At 42.9% G+C, this 13,086-nt stretch overlaps 1 protein-coding gene across 1 annotated transcript in view; it reads left to right on the top strand.

Annotated features, from left to right (window-relative positions):
- Nucleotides 1-13,086, top strand: part of LOC306849507 (RIMS-binding protein 2-like) — a gene marked incomplete at its 3' end in the record, with an annotated part of 50,783 nt that overhangs the window by 16,258 nt on the left and 21,439 nt on the right. Inside the window, exons 10-13 of the mRNA XM_079384592.1 lie at nucleotides 29-85; nucleotides 10,081-10,232; nucleotides 11,210-11,800; nucleotides 11,880-12,029. Coding sequence (XP_079240718.1) covers nucleotides 29-85; nucleotides 10,081-10,232; nucleotides 11,210-11,800; nucleotides 11,880-12,029 — 950 coding nt within the window. The remainder of the gene's footprint in view (nucleotides 1-28; nucleotides 86-10,080; nucleotides 10,233-11,209; nucleotides 11,801-11,879; nucleotides 12,030-13,086) is intronic.

The following is a 13,086-nucleotide window of genomic DNA, read 5'->3' as shown; positions in this document are numbered from 1 at the left end:
AATTGCATAATATTTTGTTGTGTCATAGCTCATCATGCGTTTGTGCAAAAACAAGATGATACTTCAAGACTGAATTGCTCCAGTGGTAGGAATATTTCTTATTACAGAATTTACAAATCAGGGGTCATGATTAATACTAATTATCATATATATATATATATATATATATATATATATATATATATATATATATATATATATATATATATATATATATATATATATATATATAAGAGTTCATTTGCAAAAACAGACAACTCTTTTTTAACAATTCTCAGAAATCATGTTTTTCATTGTGCATTCCAATAAATGTCAATCAAACTGCAGTTGAGTTATTTTGACTAGGTAAAAAAAAAACAGCTAACTAACACAATAAAAACATGATAACATAATAAAAAACATGATTTTTGAAAATTGAAAAAAACCGAGTTATCTGTTTTTGCAAATAAACTCTTCATATATATATATAAACTATGAATATAATTAAATATAATAATAATAATAATATTATTCCTTAAGACATTTAATTAAATGCATTAAAATGATCAAAAGTGACAATAAAAACTGTAATGTTGTAATGTATTTGTTTGAACATTCACCAGAGAATCCAGAAAAAAATGTATCTCAGTTTACAGAAAATATTAAACAGCACAAGTGTTTTCAATATTTATAATAATAATAATAAGAAATGTTTATTGATCACCAAGCATATTATAATTATTTACATACACAGAACCCTAACCCTAACATATTCATATAGCCTTGGAGAGCATATGATTTTAAAAACCTATAACTTTACATTTTAAATTATCACACTAAATTGTTAAATTGTCAGCACTATTTATTTTGTGGAGTCCGGGCTTTGCAGTTCTTCCTTTCTCCACCAGAGGTCACCATCTCCCGTCCTCCTGGACTCCATTCCCCTAACTCCACACACCTGCCGCAAACCACACACGCCTGTCACAAATTACACTCCCAGCTGTTCCCCATTGTCATGGACTATTTATACACCACACTCCCGCTGCTCTGTCTGGGTGAATTAATTGTAATTATTTGTGTATGGTAATTGTTGTAGTGTTCGTTCATCCCTGGGGATACATGCACTGTGTTGCCGTTTGATGTATCCCGTTCCTATACTCTTTTTTTTTTTTTGCCTTGTTGGCCTTTTTGTTTCGTTATTAAAGAGATCCTTACCTGCATTTGGACCCTGACCTTGTCTTTTCCACAGTGCTCTAAGTGTGTCGTGACAGAATTCACCCAGCAAACATGGATCCAGCAGGGAGGCTGCTCAACATCCGCCAGGGTGACCGGCGCATTAAGGAGTATGCCAGGGACTTCGTTGGAGTGGCTCGTCGGTCGGCTATTGAGAAGGCCTGCCTGATGGTCTTTTTCTACGGAGGCCTGGCCGAGCCCTTCAAATCCCTGATGCCATACTGGACCCCCAAGGAGTCGCTGAAGGACTACATAAACCTGGCTCTGCATTTGAGCGGCTCGGCCTTCAGGGTGGAGTTAGCTGCGGAGCCCGTTCACAGTTCTCCCGATGCGGCGATCCAAGGGGCGTCAGAAGCCCCGTCGGCCGCACCCAGTACCTGATGATAACCCCCGCTGATGTTGGTGCGAGCGGCGTGGTTTGCTCGCGGTCCTCCCGAGGCGACGGGGCCCGCTCACAAGGCTTCCGAAGCGGCGGTGCCCGCTCACGATCCTCCCGAAGCGGCGGTGCTCGCTCACGATCCACCTGAGGTGGCGTTGCCCGCTCACAAGGCTTCCGAAGCGGCGGTGCCCGCTCAAGATCCTCTCGAGGCGGCGGTGCCCGCTCACGATCCTCCTGAAGCGGTGGTGCCCGCTCACGAACCTCCCGAGGCAGCGGAGCTCACTTCAGGCCTTCCCGAAGCAGAGGAGTCTGCTGATGTTGTCTCCGCGGCAGCGGAGCTTGCTTCAGGCCTTCCCGAAGCGACGGAGTCCGCTGATGTTGTCTCCGAGGCAGCAGAGCTCACTTCAGGCCTTTTCAAAGCGGCGGAGTCCGCTTATGTTGTCTCCGAGGCAGCGGAGCTCACTTCAGGCCTTTTCAAAGCGGCGGAGTCCGCTGATGTTGTCTCCGAGGCAGCGGAGCTCGCTTCAGGCCTTCCCGAAGCGGCGGAGCCTGCTGATGTTCCCTCCAAAGCAGCGGAGCTCGCTTCAGGCCTTTTCAAAGCGCCGGAGTCCGCTGATGTTGTCTCCGAGGCAGCGGAGCTCGCTTCAGGCCTTTTCAAAGCGCCGGAGTCCGCTGATGTTGTCTCCGAGGCAGCGGAGCTCGCTTCAGGCCTTCCCGAAGCGGCGGAGCCCGCTGATGTTGTCTCCGAGGCAGCGGAGCTCGCTTCAGGCCTTTTCAAAGTGGCAGAGTCCGCTGATGTTATCTCCGAGGCAGCGGAGCTCGCTCCAGGCCTTCCTGAAGCGGTGGAGCCCGCTGATGTTCCCTCCAAAGCAGCGGAGCTCACTTCAGGCCTTTTCAAAGTGGCAGAGTCCGCTGATGTTGTCTCCGAGGCAGCGGAGCTCGCATCAGGCCTTCCCGAAGTGGCAGAGCCCGCTGATGTTTCCTCCGAGGCAGCGGAGCTCACTTCAGGCCTTTTCAAAGTGGCGGATTCCGCTGATGTTGTCTCCGAGGCAGCGGAGCTTGCTTTAGGCTTTAGGTCCCAAAGCGGCGGTGCAGGCTCACAAGCCTCCCAAGGCGGTGGTTCCCGCTCACAGATCTCCCGAAGCGGCAATGTCCGCTCAAAGTTCCCTCGAGGCGGCAGTGTCCGCTGATGTGCCCCCCAAAGCGGTGGAGCCCGCCATTACCCGCTCCAAGGTGGCAGCTCCACACACACCACTGTGGTGGCCGCTGGTTCTGCCCTGGGTCTCCACCCCGCCGGCGCTGCCTCAGGCCCCAGGTCCCCCTCCAGCACACGGACCTGGTGCCCCCCCATCCCACCGTTTCCGCCCTCGCTCTGCAATCCCCCTGGATAGGTGCTTGGGAACGTCTGGAAGCCGTTCCTTAGAGGAGGGGTCCTGTCACGAGGCTCTGCCGTTCTTCCTTTCTCCACCAGAGGTCACCATCTCCTGTCCTCCCGGACTCAATTCCCCTAACTCCACACACCTGCCGCAAACCATACACACCTGTCACAAATTACACTCGCAGCTGTTCCCCATTGTCATGGACTATTTATACACCACACTCCTGCTGCTCTGTCTGGGTGAATTAATTGTAATTATTTGTATATGGTAATTGTTGTAGTGTTCGTTCATCTCTGGGGATACATGCACTGTGTTGCCGTTTGATGTATCCCGTTCCTATACTGTTTTGTTTTTTGCCTTGTTGGCCTTTTTGTTTCGTTATTAAAGAGATCCTTACCTGCATTTGGACCCTGACCTCGTCTTTTCCACGGTGCTCTAAGTGTGCCGTGACAGTTATCACTCCTTTACTACTATTACTAAGCCCTTTTAAGAACTGTGCAAAACTTGTCACCACCATGCCAGGATCTTGTGTGTGGTTGGTAGGCCGTTGCTATGTGGTTGCAAAAATGTTCTGCTTCTAAATGGTTGGTAGTACAATGTAGTGTGGTTGCTAGGGTTTTCTGAATAGTTTTTGCTAGGAGTTTTCTGGCTGCTCTGTAATTAATCCATGGGCTAGTTTCTTGCAGATTTTAAATATTTTTTAGCCCCATAATTACAGTCAGGTCCATAAATATTGGGACATCGACACAATTCTTTTCGACACAACATTTTTGGCTCTATAAACCACCACAATAGATTTCAAATGAAACGAACAAGATGTGCTTTAACTGCAGACTGTCAGCTTTAATTGGAGGGTATTTACATCCAAATCAGGTGAACGGTGTAGGAATTACAACAGTTTGCATATGTACCTCCCACTTGTTAAGGGACCAAAAGTAATGGGACAGAATAATAATCATAAATCAAACTTTCACTTTTTAATACTTGGTTGCAAATCCTTTACAGCCTGAAGTCTGGAACGCATAGACATCACCAGATGCTGGGTTTCATCCCTGGTGATTCTCTGCCAGACCTCTACTGCAACTGTCTTTAGTTCCTGCTTGTTCTTGGGGCATTTTCTCTTCAGTTTTGTCTTCAGCAAGTGAAATTCATGCTCAATCGGATTCAGGTCAGGTGATTGACTTGGCCATTGCATAACAGTCCACTTCTTTCCCTTCAAAAACTCTTTGGTTGCTTTTGCAGTATGCTTTGGGTCATTGTCCATCTGCACTGTGAAGCGCCGTCCAGTGAGTTCTGAAGCATTTGGCTGAATATGAGCAGATAATATTGCCCGAAACACTTCAGAATTCATCCTGCTGCTTTTGTCAGCAGTCACATCATCAATAAATACAAGAGAACCAGTTCCACTGGCAGCCATACATGCCCACGCCATGACACTACCACCATCATGCTTCACTGATGAGGTGGTATGCTTAGGATCATGAGCAGTTCCTTTCCTTCTCCATACTCTTCTCTTCCCATCACTCTGGTACAAGTGGATCTTGGTCTCATCTGTCCATAGGATGTTGTTCCAGAACTGTGAAGGCTTTTTTAGATGTCGTTTGGCAAACTCTAATCTGGCCTTCCTGTTTTTGAGGCTCACCAATGGTTTACATCTTGTGGTGAACCCTCTGTATTCACTCTGGTGAAGTCTTCTCTTGATTGTTGACTTTGACACACATACACCTACCTCCTGGAGAGTGTTCTTGATCTGGCCAACTGTTGTGAAGGGTGTTTTCTTCACCAGGGAAAGAATTCTTCGGTCATCCACCACAGTTGTTTTCCGTGGTCTTCCAGGTCTTTTGGTGTCGCTGAGCTCACCGGTACGTTCCTTCTTTTTAAGAATGTTCCAAACAGTTGTTTTGGCCACGCCTAATGTTTTTGCTAGCTCTCTGATGGGTTTGTTTTGTTTTTTCAGCCTAATGATGGCTTGCTTCACTGATAGTGACAGCTCTTTTGATCTCATCTTGACAGTTGACAGCAACAGATTCCAAATGCAAATAGCACACTTTAAATGAACTCTGGACCTTTTATCTGCTCATTGTAATTGGGATAATGAGGGAATAACACACACCTGGCCATGGAACAGCTGAGAAGTCAATTGTCCCATTACTTTTGGTCCCTTAACAAGTGGGAGGCACATATGCAAACTGTTGTAATTCCTACACCGTTCACCTGATTTGGATGTAAATACCCTCAAATTAAAGCTGACAGTCTGCAGTTAAAGCACATCTTGTTAGTTTCATTTGAAATCCATTGTGGTGGTGTATAGAGCCATAAATGTTAGAATTGTGTCGATGTCCCAATATTTATGGACCTGACTGTATTGATGGGGCTTTTTTCAAGCCAAAAAAAATGTTGTACCATACACGACTAAAATATTAATCTCACATTTTTATCATGATGGACTAAAACTGACATAAAGCCTAATAAGGCTTATGCTTTAAGATTAAAACACATGTATTTGTATTCTTTTTATGGATGCAATTAAGCCCCCAATATCACCCACATCAAGAAATGTTTCACTTTTTCAACTTTTAAGGGCCAATTAGGAATGTATCTCTTCCCAGAGAAGAATCTGAAAAATGTATACTTCAAGGGAACAAGTCTGTCTTTGTATCTACCAACTCCTAAGAGACCAGCAATCATAATCCTTGGCCAATTTTAATTCTCATCCTAATATTTTGAAGATGGTGCTTCCTCAGAGAAAATGTCCTTGCTACTGTATATCATACAAGTTGTCAGTTTTTTGTGGGAGTTCCTAGTGCCAGATAAGAGTTAACATTAAGCATGTAACCTATGCAGTTCCTATTCATCAATTCGCCCTGCTAAAGGAGGAGACTGGAAGTTTAGTGCTCCATAATGAGCTTCCTACCCTAGAGAGACTGTAGACAAGCACAAGCTGCCTTCATTAAAAGAAGCCTATGGCATATTAGCATATAAACGAAGAGCTGTCGGCTCTGGTTTTCACATAATACCTATTACGCAGACGTCTACCTGAGATGTTGATCAACCGAGTTGCATTTTGCTTTTCTTCATCTCTCAACGCTGTTCCCAGCGGACCCTGAAGATGCCTTGCTTTGGAGTACAGATGAATGAGAGCGGAGGAAATGAATGAATGCGTGATGAATGAAAATGGGACGAGCGTTTGCCGCAGTAGGGAAGTGGAGCGACTGAAGATGAAAAGAGGAAGAATCAGAGAGAATGTGAGAAAGGGGAGGGCGGAGGGGGATGCCCGGTATTCTGCTTCTGAGGGAGTCCTCGCTTGCTCGTTTTTTACTGTCTCCCACATTATTTCACACCGGCACACACACTCATAGACGTAAACACTCTCATTGCAATGCCAAGAAGCAGAGCAGACGTGCGTATGGTGATGCTTTCAGTGCCAGCTCATTCTTCCCTCCCGTGTGACAGCGTGACAGCCATTGTCCAGGGAGGAAATGAAAGACCGTCAGCATTAGTACGGCTGTCTCCTGCCGTGCCGTGGCTCTCAGCAGAGCCTTTGATCATTAAGAGTTGCAGTTTTTATTGCTACAGAATGCTAATTAACCCTAATCTTCTGTTACGTGTGTGGAGAGACCCGACGATGCTTTTAATATCTCAAAAATCAGACTTCATACATCATTAGTTTGATACTTAATGAAGTATTCATACTTCAAAAGTTTATAAATGTCTGTCACTTTTGATCAATTTAATGCATCCTTGATTAATAAAAAAATTAATTTACTACTAATAACAATAGGACTGACCCCAAAATTTTGAATGGTACTGTATCTTCATTAAATAAGCATGACAGCAATACATAAGATGCTTTCCATCATTCTGTCTTCAGCAGTATTTACATAGTGGTTGGTGTGCAAAAGCACTACATTTACCTTGTAAAGCTAATCAATTTTATAATTGCGCAATTTAATAAAAAAAACAGTGTGACCAGAGTAGTCAGCAGTCATGAGCAAATAAATCTTGAGACAGTTCTTTTTAGCGAAATTAAAAACATACAATACAGAGTAACTGCAGTAGCCAAATTCATAAGCAAGTTAGTCGCATGAGTCAGTTCTTTTTAACTAATCAAAAACATACCGCACAAACAAAGGGGCCAGACTCGCAAGAAAATGATTCTCATTTTTGCGAATCAAAACATACAGTACAGTGCGACGAGAGTAGCCAGAGTCATTCGTTTTGTTGAATCAAGTCAACAGTCAGTCAATAGTCTGATTTACCTTCTAAAGTTAATGCGTTGCATAATTGTGTCATTTAATTTTATAAATTGTCATTTTACAACATGCTACATTTAATAAAACTTAAAGTAATATGTGAAAAACAATTCAACCCAGTTTAGCCGGAAAGCGATATATCAGATGCAACATCCGTGGCTTTACGCACCCAACTTGCAAAAAGATGAAGAAAATGAAAGTAATGCTATTAAAGTGTTAACAGGAATGTTTTTTTCTCTCCCACAATGCCTTTGGTTGATCTATTTTTTTTTTATTATTGATATCTTTTAATTGATATAGGACGTTAATTAAGGAAAGGCCACTCCTGATGGAGCGGTCCTGCTCGCAGATTATCGAATTTCCAGCACAGTGGAGTGCATGCCTCAGGACATCTTGACATCTTGAGATGAATGAACCCTTGGTCTAGTCTAGCTCACATTGTGTTCCCCTCCTACAGACTGTGTTATACGTACAGAGCAATGTAAACCCATCAGCGGGCTTCCCTGCGGACTAACAGTGCAGGCTTTTATTACGTGACACCCATCTGCAGGCATTTAGCCATGCAGCGCCGGCCTCAAATGAAGGCCTGATCAGATAAAGACAGCCTTTGAGCTGTTTTCAATTACAGAGCATTGATCCAGTTCCTCTGGATCAACTTCACAAATGACATGATCCACTTTTAGCTCCACTGTCTTTCCACAGGCACTCAGTCATGCCCCTGACGTCTCTGGACCGATCAGCAACCTGAGCGGCCCTTGCGCTCTGATCAGTGAGGGGTGGCCATTGATTAAGCGCTCCCCCCGATGATCTGTCATGTGGTGGGCAGAGAAGTGATCAGTATGGATTAGTGTGAGCCATCGAAGAGTTCAAACTTGTGACAGGACTACCTGCTTTCTGACATCAGGATGGCTTGTCTTAATTGATTGTTGGAGTGAGCGCTTGTCACTCGGAAACAGTTTACAATACATTTTAATTAGTGTTTTAGTATACAAGACATATGATGGCATCTCTCAAACAATTAAATGCTGTTAAAAAGTTGTTAATATATATATTTAAAATAAAAGCTTTATGTGAGGAAAAATGCTGAAATTTGATTACTTATCCAAAATTTGCGGCCCTAGATCTCAAATCTTTTTCACACTTGTCCGCGTTTGATGGTGGTGCCATCATTTACAAGAAATAATGGTGAGAAATGTCTTTCTATTGAGCTTTTTCAAGTCGCCTTTTTATGTAGCTCTTGGTACAATATAGATAGTTTCAAAGCAGCTTTACAGTGACAAACACGACGATGATTCAGTGATGCAAATTCAATTCTGTTGTATTCAGTTGAAATCAGTTCATTGTTGATTCAGTTTGGTTTCAATAACTATGTTAAGTGTCTCCAACTAAGCAAGCCAAAAGGGAGATAGTGGCAAGGAACCCAAACTCCATCAGTAACAGAAATGGTGTAAAACACATTGAGAGAAAGCAGGCTTAGTTGAGGCCCAATTCTCCTCTGGTCAGATGAACCGACATGGTGTGGCTGCACCACAAGATTGTGGAATGATATTTTTTTTGTCAAGGATATCAATACAGTTCCGTCTCCTTGAAGATCAGGATACATTACGCCAGAGTTTGGTGAAGAGAGTCGAAGCTGGCCAGAGAGTCTGTGCACAGGACATGTCTGGTTCTCATGGTCTTCGCATGCAAAAACAAGATTAATGATTTTTATGAACCAGTACTGTTTAGCAAATCAAAACGTACTGTATGTTGCAACCAGAGTACCTGAAATAAATTACTCTTATGATCCAATACATTTTAGTGAATTAAAAACTTACAGTATGACCAGAGTAACCAGATTCATGAGCAAATGTCTCTTATGAGCAGTTTTTTTTTAGCAAATCAAAAACATACAGCATGACCCGAGTATTCAGGTTCACAAGCAAATGACTCTGATGAGCTAATTCTTTTTAGTGAATCAAAAACAAGCATTGACCACAGTAGCTAAATTCACATATAAGGGTTTCTTATGCCAGTTCTGTTTAGCAAATCAGAACGTACGGCCAGAGTAGTCGGACTGAAAAACAATTGACTCTGATGATCTGATTCTTTTTAGTGAATCAGAAACATGCAGTGTGATATGTACAGTGTATACCCTGATTCCCAAAATGAATGACTCTTATGAGTCATTTTGTTTTGACAAGTTATTGATTTGAATAAGTCTGAAACACTGCTCTGTGTAATTTATAGCATTAACAAAGAGAAAATTTCTTTCTGTATGGAAGAATGTGTAAACAAAATTGACATTGTAACTGAAATCTCTGCAAATTAATTGGAATTGAATCCAAATTAGAATCAAATCTAAATAAATTGAGAGTGAATCGGAATCAAATCAAAATTTGTATCAATACCCAACCCTAACAAACGCCATCTAGTAACTGGTTACAACACATTTAAATGCTTTGAATTAAAACCAAGCGAAAGATGAGGCGAATGATGCCTGCTCAGTACTATTATGCTAAACAGCTGAAATGATAACAGAGCATTGTGTGCTTTAGGTTCTGAGGTGGTGCGGTCAATTGCTGGCAGCCACATTAAACACTCAGTATGATTAAGACGAATCTTAAACAAATACACTGTGATAGTCTATGCCTAGCTGGCGTCCCTTACGGCTGTAAAGAGCACGCACGCACACCCACACACACATTTACATGACCATTACACATGCATCATATTTTCATGCACAAGCATGGACATGTTTCTAAAAACAGAATGGATGTCACAGCCCTCTTACAAACACAACAGCAGACCTACATGGATTTGCTTGAATCATGATGCAGTGTAACAAACTCACAAAGCAGCTCTTTTTTTGTTTCAGGTCCTCCTTTACCTCCTCAGGATGTGCAGGTTCAGATGGGACAGACACCCGGAGTCTTGCAGATCCGTTGGAAGCCTCCTCCCCTCACTCCTACTGGCACTTCCAATGGAGCCAATGTAATTGGATACATAGTCTGCACTAAAGGTCAAAAGGTGAAGTGATGTTGCCGATTCTTACTATCATCATGCCGTTTGTGCATAACAGCTACTGATTTGCAATAAGCAGTGGTCCCTGCTAATGAAGCCAATGAAAGGTCTAAGATCACCTTGGAGGTTGAACATGTTATGCTAGTTCACATTTTTGAAATGCAGGTTTCATTCTGCTCACTGGCAGCATCAAGATCTGATCTCTAATCAGGTGATCTCTTTGGTCATTGCATGGCCAATGTTTTGCCTGTGTTATATAATGCAGGGGTTTATCTAAGTCATTTTGGATAATCTGACAAAAAATATATTTGGAAATAATATTAACCTCTTTTTGTGAGACAAAATAAAAACAGTACAGTTATTTATGTATCATATATACAAATGTATTTTATTTCTGAGATGTTTTTCATGTACCAGTAGGTTTAAAAGAGGCACATCTTAACAATAAGGATGTCTAGATGATCCAGGACCAGTGTGAGGAATTTTTGGACTTGTTGACAGAAACGTTGCTCTGCAAATTACTTGCTCTGCATGTGTGTATTTTGAAATTAAATTAAAATACATTTTAAATAAAAATAAAATATTGAACAAGCAAAATAAAATATGTACTAAAATATGTTATTTCAATAGATTAGTTTATATTTTATTTTACATTTATATATGTATTATACATTTATAATTATTTTTAAAGTAAAAAATATATAATGTATTTATTTCTAACACATTTAAAATGATCAAGGATGTATTTAATATTTTAATTTTTTTTGTATTGAACATATATTGAATGTATTTATTTTTAACACAAAGTGTATTGCTAAATCATTTCTATCATGGGGCTAGTGAAAATATCAAATAAAACAAAATTAACAGGTCAAGTACAAATCTGAATAACTGCCTGACTATATCAGTGGAAAACACTCATAGTTTATCCTTGCTAAGGCACATTTGTTTATCCTGTATTTCTTTTGATTGTTTGTTTTCAGATAGCAGAGATAATGTACCCCACAGCAGATTTTGTTACGGTGGAACTGAACCGTATCCAGTGTCTGGAAGCACGGGAGGTCGTCGTAAGGACAATATCAGCACAAGGAGAGTCGCAGGACTCTCCCGTGGCCTCCATTCCGCACAACCTCCTGGTGCCTCACCCCCACGGACACCTCCAGTCTCACCCCCAGACTCACCCGCCTCCCTACCCACAAGCCTACCCCCCATCCCATCCACAACCGCACGTCCAGCCCCACTCAGTCCCGCCATCCCACCCTCATCCACCACCCTCGCCCTCCCCGTACCCCGTGTCTAAACCCAAACTCCTACCAAGTGCCAGAGACCCCCATACCAAAGAGCCAGAGATGGGCAGGCAAATGGGGCAGCCCTGGGAATCACATCCCCGGGCTCCGTCACCCCTGCCGCCCCCTTCACACCCGGGACACACACTGGAGCCCCCTCACGTAGAGGGCCGGCGCTCACCCTCCCCTCAAAGGATCTTGCCTCAACCTCAGGGAGTGCCCATTCCCAACACAGTGGCTCGTGCTATGGCCCGTCAGGCGGCACAGAGGAGTGCCCCGAACAGCAGGGTGAGTCTACTGGTTTGCTGGGTTAAATGAGGAAGTTGATGATCAAGGTGGTTGCTGGAATGCATATGCTCTGTTTCAGGTGGAGAGGAGGAACATCTTTAGCGAGAGAGGTAACGCTCTGCATTCATTAAACTCAGACGAGGAGGAGGACGGGTACGATTCCCCTCACATCAGGCGAAGAGGAGCTTCTGTGGACGAGTTTCTCAGAGGTTCTGAGCTGGGCAGACACGTGAGTCTAAGGAACAGCAATCTTTTGTTCTGCACAAGAAAACTTTTTTAGGGATTTTTGGGTCAGCTGTCAGAACACAAGAGAACACGTGTTGTGTAACTTTTCCAACACAAGTAATGAACTTTATTGTTTATTTAAGCTTTACAAATCATTACAAAATGTGCATTCAAAGAATGACATTATATTATATTGAATTATATTATACTCATATTATTATGTTGATATTATGTAGAACTAATTAATTAACACTGGTGAAAAATTATTCTTGGGGTCTCCTTATGATTTTTTTATTTTTTATTTATCATCCGGTGTATTTTTTTGTGTGTGTGTATGCTGTTTTTTTTAATAATAATAAAGCAATAATATGCAAATGAATATATATAAATTCAAAATCCAAGGAAAACAAGCAGCGCATCCAAACTATACAAATAACAAAACAAAGACAGATTTGCAAAAACCAATTAAGAGCAAAGTACTGATGAGAAAACTCAGATTTCTTCTCTTCAGCGACGAAGATTCTTCCTCGCTGACTCTTTCTCTGATGCCAAGATTCGCTGTTGAAACGCCTCAGCAGCCGTATTGGACCTCTTTGCAGCACACAGTTCCCGGTCTATCCCATGCCGCCATCCGGCGACTATCTAAAAGAGCCTCACAAAAGAGCAAATACTAAAAGAGCCGCTGCGTTGTTTCAAATGCCTCGCCGTCTTCACTCAGGGACCTGAGGTGCGCGACGGACCTGGCCCTGCGCACCACCAAAAACACTGGCCCATCGGGCGGTGGATGTCCAGCCTGGTAGTGTTGGAATGCCACCTTTGGCTCACGTTGACGGAGATGAAAGAGGCGGATAAAATTCCCTTCCTCTCATCGAACAGCCTGTTCGGGCCAGCTGTGGAGGGCTTTGTGGAGTGGTTTACGGAGGCTCAGAAGTCGTTTCATGCAATGCAACACTTCCTCCCCAAGCGCTCCAGTTCTTCTGCTGTTTCTAGTCGCCCCAAGCCTGTGCCGACTCAGCAGCCTGCCAAGCCAATGCTGGCCACTCCCGAACCCCGACCTCCTA

Source organism: Barbus barbus (genome assembly GCF_936440315.1).
Source record: "Barbus barbus genome assembly, chromosome: 29".
Classification (NCBI taxonomy): Eukaryota; Metazoa; Chordata; class Actinopteri; order Cypriniformes; family Cyprinidae; genus Barbus; species Barbus barbus.
This window is presented reverse-complemented; position numbering and strand designations above follow the sequence as displayed.